This window comes from Anthonomus grandis, chromosome 13 (genome assembly GCF_022605725.1).
Source record: "Anthonomus grandis grandis chromosome 13, icAntGran1.3, whole genome shotgun sequence".
NCBI lineage: Eukaryota > Metazoa > Arthropoda > Insecta > Coleoptera > Curculionidae > Anthonomus > Anthonomus grandis.
This window is the reverse complement of record NC_065558.1, coordinates 14,933,258-14,949,427: the sequence shown is the minus strand read 5'-3', so window position 1 is coordinate 14,949,427 and position 16,170 is coordinate 14,933,258. Positions and strand designations below refer to the sequence as shown.

Below are 16,170 nucleotides of genomic sequence, written 5' to 3'. Positions count from 1 at the left end.
TCCAATTAAATAATCATCAATAATGCCTGCTCATATGTTGACAGACCAACGATTCTGATATAGGCATAAGGATTTTCTTCGTCCCAAACATGGCTATTCCTACTATTAAAAATACCGTCTTTTGTGAAAGAGGCTTCATCGGTCCACAAAACATATGGTAAAAAATTTGGTTGTGCAATGATGTGATCCAGAAGCCATCGACAAAATTGAACTCTAGGATGATAATCGGCTGCAGTCATACCTTGAACTTTCTGGAAGTAGTAAGGATGGATAGTTGTTGCTCGTGTAGTACCCGCCAGACAGAAGCGTTACTCGTATTCATATTCTTAGCGACGTCACGTGTGCTATTTGATGGTTCATCGGCAACTCGCTGAAGCACCTCTTCTTCAAATTCGATCGTTCTTACGGTTCGAGCAACACCAGTATCATCACACCATCTTGGTCTTAAACATGCCTGTCTCAGCGAGCCGTGATGAACCGCAATAAACTTTTTGTATCCAGGATGCTGTCGTTCGGGATAACGTTTATGATACAACCGCGATTCTACTTGTGCATTGCAGTTTGTTGCTCCGTATGCCAAATGCCATATTCGCCAATTCTTGATTGGTAAAGTTTTCCATCAGCAATAAATGTTTAAAAATTGTAAGCTATAACATTTTTAAACATGACATTGATAAGCGTTGATTTTAAACAATTGTTGTTATAGTATTATGTACAAATGGTAAAAATAAATGCAGCAGATCCTATTTAGTTAATTAATATTTTTTATAAATTTTAACGCGTCTTAGGGCCGTAGTGGCTTAGTGACGCATTTCCGGACATGGGTTCCTAAACTCAAATGGATTCTTCTGTTGCACTGAACAACCTCCAGAAGTTTGATCCCATAGTTCTGAAACACCCTGTATAGATAGGAAAATGGAATAGTTGTGTTGTTCTGTTTGGCAGGTGTAAACTATGAGATGTCCTTGCTCTCTTTATGTATAATTAATTTAATCTTACTCAGCAGGTAATCATCACACTCTATTCACAATGGGTTGGGTATAATGGTACTCTAACCCATTGTATTAACAACTCTAGAGACATTTATACTCATAAAGGTAGGCTTTAACTGGGTCCAGAGTGTAAGGACATTTTCGGATGTTCACTAGATAATTAAGAGTGTAAAGATAGAAACCCGATTTTGAGTTAATAAGGATTATGGACCTAAATTTGTTTAGTATAGGTGTGAAGAGAGAAATCCTGGTGGTCTTGTGTTTTGAAACTTATTTCAGTTTTTTTTAAATATTGGCTGCATTAAATGCATGTTTCATCAAAAGCCTTTTAAAGGGATGTAGAAAGATCCACGTGCCTGATAGTTTCAAGGGAATTTATGGTTTATACTTAAGGTAAGTAAAACTGTTAAACTTTTAATAAAAAAAAGTAATCAATTAGAAATATTTGACCTAATCGAAATTAAGATGCAGCGAGTAGCAAGGCAATGAACTAGTTGATAGTATTGCTAAACAGACAGTAACGAATGGAGTACCTACAATGAAACTGCAATATTATGATTTATTGCCAGTGGCAAACCATTTAGTATATCAAAAATATTGTTAGGTATGTAACAATTTTGCAAAAAAATCCATAAGGCATTATTTCCAAGTAAGAACATAGTACGAAAACCTATATTTCATGCTAAGACCTTAGCCACAAGCTTATTTTCAATCTAATTATAACCTATCACCTGTCCGTTAAATGTTAAATAATTCTATTTGTCATCAATCTAGCATAAGATAATTGTAGCATATCTATATCTAATTTTCTAACGAATATTAATAAAATTATGTTGACAAAAAAATAGGCCTACTATCTTTATTTTCACACAGAACGATAAAGAAATGAGGATAATAAAATTCAATAGGCTAAATCCTTCGGCAAGAAGAAACTACTACAAAAAATACTTATGGCATTAGTGTTTAATAGTTACCATTTAATGACCTCTAAAAACCTTCAAAATTTTAAGGGTTCGATGAAGGTATCTTCCAACAACATCAATACTAATTTTTTATTTTTATATGGCTCTATATAGGAAGATATATACGAAAGCCACTTTCTTCCACAAACACCGGTAATCCCTCAGCTAGTTCTTCTGATAAAAGAAAGCTGGTCCAGCCTAATTATCTCGCAAAGAAAGGTTAATTCCTCCCCTGCTAGAATTCGGAAAAATCTCACGTAGTTCCCAGTTAGTTTCTCCTAATCAAGTTCAAGTCCCGATTGAATCTAATGACTCCAATCAGATTCGGTACAACCCCTTTGTGCTACCCGATTTTGATAATAGATCTTAACTTACACATACCTGAACTTGTTACTTCTCCAATTGCTATTACTATACTCATTGATCTGGGACATGACAAATTCGCCTCGTAGTAGAGCGAACGTAACGGAAAACATTTAAACACCGTAGATCCACCTTTAATTCAAAATGACATTTGACATAAATGACAGTTCAGTTAACCTTAATTTTTTTGTTGTCTTTTCGGCGTGTTGTTTCGCTCCTTAACAACGTGCTCTGCTCGGCCCTACATTATTTAAAATAAATAATTATGTTAATCGACATCTCAAAAGGCATAAACTCTTCTTTATTGTCGTTGTAATACCCCTGAACGTTGTTCGTTAGATTTTCAGCGTGAAAAGAGTTCCTGTAGTATTTTATTGTACATCTTGTAAGTGTACTATAATTAGGGAAAATGGACGTGATACGTGCAGTCGTATGTAACTTTTTAACCACGGAAGACAAGAATTTGGCCGAGACATATAGGAAAAAGTACGGCGTGGTAAGTACCCATAACCACTTGACTTCTTGTTTTGCCTTATTAAGTTCAATGGCAAAATTTCTGTATATGATTCCACCTGCACCACACTATCCATTTTAAAAATAATTTTGCCCTAATGTTGAGCTTCCATAGGCATGACCAGGAGGGTATGAATGTAATTGAATCATTAGCTGCAGAAACCATACACTCAGTTTCTGCAGATTTAATTTTGATTTCTGAAAATACATACATATTTATTAATACTCGGACACTATGGTTATTAATGTTACATACTGGGGTGCTTACTGTGAGAATTAAAATAAACACATAGAGAGAAGCTTATTTTTCTTATGATCTTACTATTAAAACAAATTTTAATTCTCTTGACAAATTTATTAAAATTGTTGGTGTGTTAAATTTTTTACTGGAATTGAGTTATATGATTCTATGGCTTGTGTTTAAGTGTTATTTAATATTTTGTTGGTTCTTATTATTTCTAGATGAATTTAATTTTTAGTTCTTGTGTCATGCTCATATATAAGATAGTTTGGTATTCATTCTACATTACATTTTAATCTTTTATTTAAGATTTTTTATATCTGTGTGCATTGATTAAGGTGTAAGAGATATTTTATAGGTTTTGCCAGTTTTTTGTTATACAGGATTTTTAAACATTTGTTTTGTAGGGTTTGGATTTTTTTAAGTTAGTAGAGCCACAAAGCTAGGCACTAAAAATGTAATATTCTTAATGAAGAAACAGCTTTTATCATTATTAACCACATAATAAATAAATGATCTCAAAGAGCAATTTTCTTATTCAAGATGTGTTTTACCTAAACCATAAAATAGATAAATAATATAATTTTTAAAATTTTTAGTAGTTGTAATCAAAAAGATTAGTTTTTGTTAACAATATTCTCATACTGTTGGCTTAACTTTAAATTTGTTTATTATTGTATTCGAAGATCCTTGCAATCGCTTTTTGTTTCAGGACATGGTTATCAATTGAATAATGAAAAATGTGATAATTAAATTTACATGCAAATGTCATAGTTACACATTTCTTAATATGCATATGCAATATTAACATGTGTTAAAAAGTCATTTTGTTTAATTGAAATCTAAGTATTTGTTTTATCTTATTATGTTTTATAATGTATTAAAGGAGTCAGTATTTTGAAAACCATCTGTCTGAAATTATAGTAACCTCACCACATTTATTTCCTATTCATTTCAATTTTTCTTTATCATCCTTTACACATTTAATTTATTTAAAAAAAAAAATGTTAAAACCTCTTTGGAGATTTATTACTATTGTCACTTTTTTTTGTATCCACAAATTTGAATAAACAATAAAATCAATAAAATATAGTAACAGATCAATTTTCAAGATGGCCTGAACCATTATATTATTAATGATATCTGTGCCTGTTTGAAAACTTTATATTGAGAATCTTAAAATTCAAAAATCTTCAGATCTAAGAATGTTACTTTAGATTGAAGAAAATTTCAATAGTTTATATAAATTTTTTTTAATGTAATAATGAATAACATGGTGTAATATAAATGGTAAAACTCAAATTTAAAGAACATACCTAATTAAGAATCTAAGAGTACTTTTTGACCAAAAATGTTTTTTTCAATTAATAATAATTTAATTAGAGTTAATACATACCTACATATCCAGCATTTTTCCTTTAAGGTAGTTTAATAAAATTTATTGCTCAGATCTTTTTTCTCTATTAAACTTTAGATCGAAATAAATTTTTAATCTGCCCTTTATAAATTAATAATGTAACTTTAATATTTTATTCTTAAACAATGAGTGCCACACTATCATAATTCCATTATAAATTTGTGTCCTTATATGTGTTTGGACTCACATGAAATGGAAACATGTTATAAAATATTTATACATCATACCTTTTCAGAAAAAGCTGGCAGGCAACCCACCTTCCCTAAAAGACATATTAGCCATTTACCAAAAAACCTCGAAACAACAACTAAAGCTTCTTCAGGAAGAAGATAGTGATGATTCTTCATCAGAAAATGAAGCCCCCGCTAAGCCTAAACTAGCAAATGGAAAGCCAGAAAGCAGTTCTGAAGACAGCTCTTCAGAAGATGAAAAACCAGCTGTTCCAGTAAAAAAACCAGCTGTTCCAGTAAAAAAACCAGCTGCTCCTGTAAAAAAACCAGCTGTAACTCCCAAAAAGGCTGAGTCAAGTAGCTCAGAAGACAGTTCTGAGGATGAAAAACCATCAAAGGGAGTGAAAAGGCCTGTAGCAGCTAGCTCTACTCCTGTACCAGCTAAAGTGATAAAGAAAGAGCCAGCCACAACAATTGCAGCTAAAAGGAAGGCAAGCAGCTCAGACAGCTCTTCTGAAGATGAAAAACCTGCAGCAAAAAAAGCAGTTGTCGCTCCCAAAAAGCAAGAAAGCAGCTCAGACAGCAGCAGTGAGGAGGAAAATAAAGCCACTCAAGTTAAAAAAGTTTTACCTACAAAACCTATAACAAAAAAAGAAAGTTCAGACTCGGATAGTTCAGAAGATGAAGCACCTGCCAAAAAACCTGCACCTACCCCTGTGCCAGCCAAAGCAAAGCCTGTCCAAAAGAAGAAGGAGAGCAGCTCAGAAGATAGTAGCTCAGAAGAGGAGGCTCCAGTGAAGAAAGCTCCTGTGGTGGCACCACCAAAAAAGGCTCCAGTAGTAACCAAGAAAGAGAGCTCGGATGAAAGTAGCTCAGAAGATGAAGCAACTGCAGTCAAAAAACCTCCAGTAAAACCAGTTGCACAGAAAAAGAAAGAAAGCAGTTCAGAGGACAGTAGTAGTGAGGAGGAAGTTGCAAGTAAACCTGTAGCAGTTTCAAAGGTAAGAACTGGTATATTTTTTACAATGATTAAGTTGGTTAATAATTTGTTTAGCATACTTTATGGAAGGTGCAGAGACAATTGAAAGTAAGTAGAACAATTGTTTTTGTGGGAACTTGAATGATGACTTAGTAAAATATTTTTAACCATCTTTGTAAGGCACTGGCTTCTATTACACTTAATCACTGTAAAAGAATACTTATTTTAGTTGTTGTGGTTGGGTTGGAATAGAGGTTAATGAACATTTTTGTTGTTGTGTCTAAAAAATCATAATGGGTTTTATAATAACAAATAATTTTTGTATTTCAATTAATGTTGCTAACATTAATTCTTAATATTTTATGGGCACTACAAATTTAATTGGTTAATTTAAAATGAGGCAAAGTCATTAGAAAATTTAACATGTAGAAACATATGAGAAAAAAATATGGATTAAGCTACTACAAAAATTGAAATTTTCACTTATAATACATACAAAAAATACCTTTAATTTTTTATATATTACATTTACAACATTTAAAGGTTGAAATCTTTAATATGATTTACAAAGAACTGAAGTTTTCTTTAAATCCAAGAAAGAATGTTCTTTAACATTTTTTTTTTTAGTACCAGGCATAAAGTACTCAGTTTATGCATTCTTGAGGGTTTATCTTTTTATGCAATAAATCTTACATAGTTGACATTTAATTTGCCAAAATTATTGGAGACAAAATAACTACCCCTAGACAAAATTCACTTTATTGTGCAAAAAAGATTAGGCACAGTAGCAATCATACCAAACTTTATTAAATCGCACTTTTATATTTTGGTTGGGTGATGTTTAAAAAACAATACAATGGAAAAATTTGATAACAATATGATACAACTCTTTAATATTTTCTTGCCAGCATCCTTGATGAGATTGTTATCCAGTTTGCATGCAAAAGGTTCTAGGCGAGTTTTTATTACTTTAATATGAAACATTAATATAATCTTTTTTAATAGTATTAATGTAACCATATTATTAATCTGTTTAATGGAAATCAAATTTGAGGTAAATACAGGGTGCCCCCCTTTCATATGGTCAAAAATGCTAGAGTATATACAGGAGCTATAAAGAAGTAGTTTGAGATAGGACACCAATGGTTGTCAATACAAGATATTGAAAATTTTCAAAAAAATCGACTTTTTTCCTGTGTATTAAAAATGCTTACAGCAATTTGAATAAAACTTTTAGGTTTTCAATGATAGTATGGAAACTTTTTTTGCGGAATTGCAGGGGATTTGACCTGTCCAGGGACGGAGTTGCAGCACATGTATGTAATTTTTTTTATAAAAAAATCCTACAATATAATAATAATACAATATGTTTTCTTGAAAAAAAAAATTTCAAAATATTTTGTTCATTTCTAGTAAAAAAATTCCCTTTTTGCTCTCCGACGCACTGTTCTCGTGCAAAAAAATAAAATCCATACAAGGATCCTTCAAAACTTTTAATATTTTAACTTTTAAACGAAAATTTGAATATCATTACAATAAAAAATAAATAATTTAACTAAACAATTTAAACAATAAAAAATAATTGAAACAATGCAAACCAAATGCTTAAAGTGCTCTCCATGCATTTCCACACATTTTCTGCACCTGTTGACCCAAGATGTACGCGAGCAAAGACCCGTAGATCGTTTCTCAGAAAGTCCTCAGTCACCACAACTCTAGCAACTAGGTCTTCTCTGTTGGAAAGAAAAAAAGAAAGAAAATGTGCTATATTTTAAGATAAAGAGATTAAGACGTAAGACAAAACAAAATCTTGTGTACAAGCATCCTAAAAAGTAAAAAATTCCAAATTCACTTTAAATTTCAAACAAACATAACATCTAAAACATTTTACTATAAAATGTACACACACCAAAATTAGTTATAACAAAACAGATTGAAAAAATAAAAAAAAGCATCTTTTAGATAAATTTGATTAAAAAATAAGTAAAGCTGTCAATAAAACAGAATTTAGAGGAAGTAAATTAAAATATTTAATACAAAACAAAATTAAAAAAATCGTCAAGGCTATAATATGCCCTGGATAATAAAGGTGATTTTAATTTCTTTTTAAATTTCTTAACTTCTAAAATTTGTCTGATACATAGAGGAACATGGTGGTAAATTTTTTTGCTAAGGTATATGAGTGAGTTCTTGGTGACGGAGGATGTAGGGATTGGTAAGGGAAAATCGTTAACCTGGCGAGTCATATGACCAATGTTAGAGGGAGGTTTAGGACATTTATGAATGAGAGTAAAAAAAGAAAAAAGAGTTAGGATTTTTTGAGATGTAAAGAGAGGTTAACAAGAATCTCTTAACCCAGCGGAACATAGGTATCTAACTGCCTTTTTTTGAATCACAAAAATTATGTTTAATAATCCCTTGTTGCTACCCCAAAAAGGCAAGCCATAACGAAGATGGGACTCGATAAGAGAAAAGTACACTGAACGTGCAACTACCCCTCCCATAGGGGATAATTTTGATGCAAAATTTAGGATATGATCTTCGAAGCGAAGGCGACCATCAATGGTTATACCAAGGAACAGCTTTCTTTGTATTGCAAGGGGGAGTTTTCACTAAACATAAGGCCCTGAACGTCACACTTAAATCTCATAATAAAGGTTTTGCCCACATTAAATACAAGCCTGTTTGCAGCACACCACTCCGATAAAATCTTAAGATCCTTAAAAACCTGAGCTCTAACATTATCAGAATCTCTATGATTCCATAAAATGGTGGTATCATCAGCAAACTGAACCACTTTGCCCTGCAGTTTTAATGAACTCAAATCATTTACATAGAGCAAAAATAATAGTGGTCCTAACACTAAACCCTGAGGTACTCCAGTTTTAAGGGATCTGGAATCGGATAAACATCCAGATACTGTAACTCTTTGGGTACGATTAGACAGATGGGATTCCAGCCATTGCAATGCCACACCTCTAAAGCCATAATTATTGAGCTTAGACAGCAGTATTCCATGCCTTGGATAAATCGCAAAACATTGCCGCCGCGGACTCTCCAGAATTTAAGGACACATAGACACTCTTCAAAAAGCCGAAAACAGCGTCATGAGTCCCTTTTCCCGTTTGAAATCCAAACTGATTTGCAGATAAAATGCAATTATGTTGCAAAAAAGACAAAATTCTGATTTTTGCAATTGCAACTATCTTGGAGAGAGTAGATAATATAGAAATTGGACGGAAATTACAAGGCTCACTCAAATTTCCACCCTTATAAAGAGGGATAACCACTGCCTCTTTCAAACATGCTGGGAAGATGCCATTATGAAAGGAATTGTTTATGGCAGAAGCTAAGGCACTCAATGCTGAGTCAGGCAAAAGGAGTAGTAATTTTGATGATATTATTGGTTACAGGTGTTGCATAGATAAGCTGTTCCATAGCGCCCTAGGCAAAAAAGTCTAGAGGTGTCAGATTAGGTGATCTTGGTGTTAGGTGTTGGTTGAGGATAATTATCATCCCGCACTTTAAATATCTTTTGATTGGCAAGTAGCTAAACTATCCAATTTTACAACAAATAATTTATGTAAGTCATATAACTTTAAGAGAGCTGATTTTCCAGGTCTTTATACATCTTTGTATAATGTAGACTGGTCATTTCTAAATAATTTAAATAACATTAATTTGGCCTGTCAACTATTTTATGATAGGCTTTACCAACTGCTTGATTTGCATGTTCCTTTATTTAAAATTAATAAAAAGAAGAGGTGGTTTCCATCCTGGTATTCTACTGAACTTAAACGCAATATAAAACATAAAGCAAAATATCACAAGGTATTTAAAAATTCAGGTAGTAACTGCCACTTTACTGAATTTAAAAGATTTAGAACTGTTGTTAAATCACAGATAAATACTTGTTATGCATCTTATATAAATGAAATTCAAAATAGTATATCTACTAATCCTGCTTTATTCTGGTCATATATACAGACAAAGAAGGGTTGTTCAAGAATACCAGGTAGAATGCATGACCATAACGGAGTGTATGAGGATCCGAATCACATAGTAAATGCATTTGCGTCCTATTTCCAAAGTGTTTATACCTCTACAAACAATGATGAAACTGACCATCTGTTATTCAATCCAAATGATAACCATGTAGTTTCAAATCTCTAAGTCTAGTTCGGGCCATGATCTTATTCCCTGTTTTCTACTTAAAAGATTGTAGTGCTGTTTTCGCTGAGCCTCTTGAATATCTTTTTAATTTGCCCTTAAAGACGTGCACATTTCCGTCATTCTGGAAACTGGCTAGGGTATGTCCGATATTGAAAAAGGGGGATGCTTCTGATATTGCCAATTACAGACCAATTGCGATTCTCAGTAGTTTTGGAAAGGTCTTTGAGAAAATCATATACAACCGTATGTTTCCAGCAGTTCATAGACTCATCGCCACTCAGCAATAACATGGATTTATGCCCCAACGTTCTACAATGTCTAATCTGCTTCAATTTACTCAATTTTTAAGTGATGCTATTGATGACGTCGGCCAGACTGATGTAGTTTACACAGACTTCTCAAAGGCCTTTGACTGCATTGATCATTTTACTGTACTTAAAAAACTATGCTCTTTTGGATTTAGTCCATCACTTGTCTCTTTTTTAGATCATATCTTACTTCAAGGCAACAATTTGTTTCTTATAACGGCTTCAAGTCTGAGTTGTATTTGGCTTCATCTGGGGTGCCTCAAGGATCGAATTTGGGGCCTTTACTGTTCTTACTTTTCATCAATGACCTTTCCCGCGCCTTAACTTGTGAAAACTTACTGTTTGCCGACGATTTGAAAATATATAGCAGAATCAATAGTATTGACGGCTGTGTATTTCTCCAACATCAACTTAATATTTTACACACCTGGTGTATAAAGAATAAACTTAAAGTAAATATATCTAAATGTAAAGTAGTGACATTCACTCGGAAACGTAAACCATTAAATTACGTATTCAGTTCTGAAGAATTAGAGCATTGTGAAAATATACATAACTTGGGGGTTACATTTGATACCCAACTGACATTTATTCCCCACACTCAGTCAGTCCTTTCATCCGCAAATAGAGTTTTAGGTTTCATAATGAGAAACTGTAAACAATTCACTAATATTACATCTCTTAAAACACTGTTTTACTCACTAGTTCGATCAAGACTTGAATATTGCAGCTTAGTGTGGTATCCAATATATCAGATTCATGTTATGGCTCTAGAGAATATTCAAAGAAAATTCCTCAAATTTTTGTATTTGAAGGAAACTGGTGTCTATCCTCAAAGAGGATTTGATAATGCTCTTTTACTGTCTCAGTTTAATATCGATTCTCTTAATTTTAGAAGGATGCTTGTTTCTAATAACTTTTATCAATGTTAAACTTTCGAGTACCAAGATGTAACTCACGGCGTACCGAAACATTTTATTGTCCTCATTCGAGAACTAACATTGGTAAGAAGTCACCAATTTTTGTTATGACCACAAATTTTAACAGCATCTCTGCTTTGTGCGATATACATAACTGTTTTCTTAGACAAGTAGGTATTTTCACTAGGGAAATTTTCTCCCCTCTTATTTAAGTTAGATGTGTAGGTCTTATGGCTTAAGCACATATTGTATTTTTCATTTTTTTTTTTTCATATTTTATATCTGTTACTTGGTGTGCTAGCTTTGTTCTGTAAATGGTTTTGTACTGTTGAACAATAAACAATAAATAAATAAATAAATCTTGCTGGGCAAGGGACTGGACCTCTACCAGTTCATCTCTTGTAGTTCTGATCTAAGAAAGCCCTTACAGTACGAGCGAAATGCTGGACAGCCATCGTGCTGGAATCCAGAGTTCTCTCTGATCTCTAATATTTTGTCTGACAACATCATTTGCAATTGGGCATGGTATCTTGATCTTTCGCAAAAATTGAGTTCCGATCCGATCTCTTAAAAAAAGTTACTCCCATTCCGTAAAAATACGATAGTAGGTATGCACCGACACTAAACATAAAAACCCACTTTGTTATTATTATTATTTATGTTATGGAGATTACCATCAAAAACTGCCTAAGATTTTCGGGAAAAAAAAATATATAATAAAATACGAAAAAACTCAGAATTTCGAACTGGTATGGATTTTATTTTTTTGCACCAAAAAGGTGTGTCGGATCGCAAAAATGCAAAGGCAAGGTATTTTGTTAGGAATAAACAAAATATTCCGAAAAAATTTTTGTTAAAAAAAACAGTGGCTGATGGACCGTTTTTTTTTTATAAAACATTCAACGTGCATGTGCTGCAAGTCCGACCCTGGACAAATCAAATTACTTGCAATTCCTCAAAAAGTTGCCTCACCACCTATCATTTAAAACCTAAAAAATTCATTTAAATCGCTTAAAGCGTATTTAATACAGTGGGAAAAAAATATTTTTTTTTGAAAATATTCAACACTCCGTATTTTGGAAACGAGGCAGTTCCGACCATCGATGTCCTATCTCAAACTATTTTTTTATGGTTCTTGTATAAACTGTAGCATTTTTCACTATTTGAAATGGGACAACCTGTATGAATGCATAAGGAAGTAATATTTTTTGCTGATGCTAGTTAAGGGTTTATTCCTTAACTAGCATTACATACATATTCTTGATTTTTTTCTGTTTGACTTTCATTTTTCTTATGTACTTAACAATAAATGTTTCTTTCCTGGTAGAGAAATACTATGGTATTGATATGAAAAATCTCCTTTTTTTTATTGATAGGAAATATAAAATTTCCATTTCACCTATGGGTCATTCAACAAAATTGCCATACATAAAAAAAGGATAATTTTACTTACACAATTATGACATAAATAACTTTATAAATTTCTGCAACTATATTCTCCATTTAGAAATAATGCTTTATTTTCTAAAGGCTGCCCCAACCAAACCAGTGGCTCCAGTTAAAAAACCGGCAGAAAGTAGCAGCTCAGAGGAGAGCTCAGATGATGAAAAACCTAAACAAACTCCAGTAAAACAACCAGCGAAACCAGCAGTGAAGCAACCAGCAAAACCAGTGAAAAAAGAAAGCTCAGAAGACTCAGACAGTGACAGTTCTGAGGAGGCATCTCCTGTTAAAAAACCTGCTGTAGTAGCAGCTCAGAAAAAACCTGCGGTGGCTCAAAAGAAAAAAGAAAGTAGTAGTTCCGATAGCAGCAGTGAGGAAGAAGTTAAAAAACCTGTTGCAACCCCTGCAAAAAAACCAACTCCCAAGAATCCAATAAATTTTGTTAAGAAACAGGAGAGTGACTCAGATGATAGCAGTAGTGAGGAGGAGGAAAAACCGAAACCTAAAGTAGCTTCCACACCAATACCTAAAGCTGCTAATGGCATTAAGAAAAAGGTTGAGAGTGACTCAGATAGTAGCTCAGAAGAGGAGGCACCAAAAGCTACTCCTATAAAAAAACCAGTAGCTCCAGTAGCAGTTAATAAAAAAGCAAAGAAGGCGAGTTCTAGTTCAGAAGAATCTAGTGAAGAAGAGGAACCCCCGAAAAAATCTGCACCTAAACCACAGAAAGAAGTAGAGGAAGATGAAGAAGAATCTGGACCAGCGGCCGAGTCAACACCAGCCTCAACTCCATTTAAGGGGCACAATAATAAGGTAATTCAATTTTTTTTGTGAGTCACTAGCAAAAAATACATGTGAAACTGTTTCAGCAAAGAAACACACCATTTAGGAGGGTGAAAGATGATGAGATCGAGGTTGATCCTCGCCTTAAAGACAACTCATTTGACGCCAAGGTAACGTGCAATCTCTAAAACTTACAAAAAAAAAATAAGTACAATAGGTACGCCATTTATCTTCAAGTATTCATGTAATATTCAAACTGGTTGCACGTTGCCTTCGTGATTCCGGCCTGCCTATTGTACTAATTTTTTTTTCTTCTGCAGGGCGACTCATTCAACAGAAACAATTCGTTTGGCAACAGGGATAATAATAATTCGTTCAGGGGCGGTAATCGGGGTGGCGGCAGGGGCCGTGGTGGTGAGGGTGGTTTTAGAGGTAATAGAGGCGGTGGATTTAGAGGAGGTAGAGGTGGGGAAAGAAATTCGTTTGGCAACGACAGAAATTCGTTTGGGGGCGGCGACAGAAGCTTTAGGGGGGGTAATAGAGGTGGCGGATTTCGGGGTAACAACCGAGGGGGGCCTAGGGGCGGTAGAGGAGGCGGTTTTAACAAATTTAACAATAGTAGAGACAGTTTTGGGAGCCAGAGTGGCGGAGAGAACAAGAAAATTACGTTCGACGACTAGAGACCTGACTGTAGGTCGTGTCTGATTGGTGGGTGAGTTATTTTTCATTTACTAAGTTTAACATACAAACAAATACATTATAACAGAATCCACTTGTTACAAATGGTAATCAACTTTTCTCAGTGGGTGTCCCAAATTATAGGTCCAAATTAATTACCAAAATGTAATTTTTAAAAATCCTAATATGTATTGGAAAAGTCTTCATACTATCAAAAATTTTACAAAAACCTAAATATTTTGAAAACTTTGTTGCTCCTAATGATTTAATTTTCATATGAAAGCTGATAGGTTTTTAATATAAAGTATTGAGACGTATCCCGGCTATTTTTAATAGCACCTCAATGAAAAAAATAGATTGGAAAATGTTTACATACAGGCGTCCCACTTAAGAAGGATACAAGCCAGTATATTGGTTGTTTGATGAGTGTTCTTTTTTATTTTTGGTAGGAGGCTGTAAGGCTATAAGGCGCACATTCTTACGATAAACACCTTCTTTATCCCCGACTTAGAAAGAAGACGTATTGACCGTGACCGTCCGTTTGCGGTTTCAGCAAGATGGAGCCACGGCACACGCCGCCAGTGCATCCATGGCTGTTCTTCGTCCTTTGTTTGCCAACCATTTAATTTCAAGGTTTGGTGAAGTTGTATGGCCTCCTCGGCCCCCAGAGATGTCCATGTGTGATTTCTTTTTATGTGGGTACCTCAGTCCCTAAGTTGTGGAAAACAATATTCAGTTGTACAAAATATTGTCTTCTACAACTGAAAATCCATCCAAGTCTTTCAATGCTATATCTTTGTGTTTGTTAGTCTATCAATAAATTTTCCCTAAAGCAAAAACTAATGATTTCATGATTTTTTTATTTCAAAATCATCCTATTTCTCTGCCGCGCCCTGTATAATCGTCTTCTTCCTATTCTTAATTCAATCGTTTGTTCTTCCATTTCTAAGTCAAAATCTAAGAAATTAATAATAATATATTAAATTTATATTTTAATACTAATATTAAAATATAAATATAATAGTAAATATATTTAAATTTAAAAAAAGAAAAGATATTAAGCTATAATAAGTACCCACTGGGAAAGGGGTAGGGTTCATCATAAAATTCGCCGTCTTATTGATACCCTTTGTAAGAAAACCTACTTCAAAAACCAAGAATAAAACCATAAAAAATCTTTTGCCTTCGTAAAACGTGGACATCGGGTGAAAATAGAAATAATAACAAAGCATACTTAACTTTTTAAGGTCGATAATGTCGAATGACGTTTCCGTAAATGACATCCCATTATCCTATAATATGTTTGTAGATTGGGCAGTATAAGAGAACGATAGAGAAAAGGTTAGCGAATGGTAAACGCTCATAGAAATATTTTTTTTTCTATCTTTTTTCTTGTCTATTTCTATTTCTATCGAGTTACAGAGTTCCGCTGCTGAATTTTTATCTGAAGTACACCATCGATATAATAATATTATATTAAAGTTGTTTATTACCTTATTGTTTATTAAATTATTTGTATTCTTTTTATAGAGAAATTCTCGGGGTTCCTGGGGAGAAAAAGCGAATCAAGATCTGAAGCACACCAGAGGAAAATCGTTCAGACACGAGAAGACCAAGAAAAAGAGGGGCGCTTACCGAGGCGGGCCGATTGATTTTTCTGTTAATTCCATTAAATTCGATGACTGATTCAGTTCATTTCTTTTATGTACATATTTAGTCAGTAAGTTTGACTCTGACTTGTCTTTTACATTCAAACTGTAATTTTTTGTGAAATGTATTCGGTATTTTTTTTCAATTTAGGTATTTTTTACAACTTTTCCATATGTAATTTTTAAAACTAGAACTACCTTATGATCACTTGTAAGATATAATAAGCTATTACTACTTAAAAAGTGTATCATTTATTACTTTTTTAGGGTTAACACTAGTAGAATTCACGAAATTTCTCAAATTTTATTTACTAGACTGGAATGATAAAACAAGATAAATTTGTCAAAATTTACATTTAGGAAATTAACAAAATTATGCATAAAAAAAGTTTAACTAATATATGTTTTAAAGTTACAAAATACAAACAGAAGTGTCCTATATATGTAGGTTAATATTAACTATATTCATATAGCTATCGAGTTCAGAAATTGTGTATCAAAACAATTTACAATATACATATTTTCATATTATCTATGAGTTTAAAAAGAATTAAATAAAGATGTAGTATATATTACCAT

At 33.2% G+C, this 16,170-nt stretch overlaps 1 protein-coding gene across 4 annotated transcripts; it reads left to right on the top strand.

Annotated features, from left to right (window-relative positions):
- Positions 1-2,513: 2,513 nt before the first annotated feature.
- LOC126743542 (nucleolar protein dao-5-like) lies at positions 2,514-15,834 on the top strand. Of its 4 annotated transcripts, XM_050450678.1 has the most exons (7): positions 2,514-2,813; positions 4,724-5,659; positions 5,713-5,745; positions 12,569-13,294; positions 13,351-13,434; positions 13,585-13,976; positions 15,473-15,632. In XM_050450678.1, exons 1-6 carry the CDS (start codon positions 2,727-2,729, stop codon positions 13,942-13,944), a joined length of 2,226 nt encoding a protein of 741 aa, XP_050306635.1. In that variant the 5' UTR covers positions 2,514-2,726; the 3' UTR covers positions 13,945-13,976; positions 15,473-15,632. The 4 variants fall into 4 exon arrangements, with proteins under 4 accessions (XP_050306635.1, XP_050306638.1, XP_050306636.1 ...); XM_050450681.1 differs by lacking the exon at positions 13,585-13,976 and having other exon boundaries at positions 15,473-15,834; XM_050450679.1 differs by lacking the exon at positions 5,713-5,745.
- Positions 15,835-16,170: the final 336 nt, after the last annotated feature.

Excerpts from the sequence above, each read along its gene's own strand:
- LOC126743542 (XM_050450678.1), top strand. The coding sequence starts at position 2,727 with ATGGACGTGATACGTGCAGTCGTATGTAACTTTTTAACCACGGAAGAC. Across the intron at positions 2,814-4,723 it reads ATAGGAAAAAGTACGGCGTG|AAAAAGCTGGCAGGCAACCC; the intron begins GTAAGTACCCAT and ends ATACCTTTTCAG. Across the intron at positions 13,435-13,584 it reads ACAACTCATTTGACGCCAAG|GGCGACTCATTCAACAGAAA; the intron begins GTAACGTGCAAT and ends TTTCTTCTGCAG.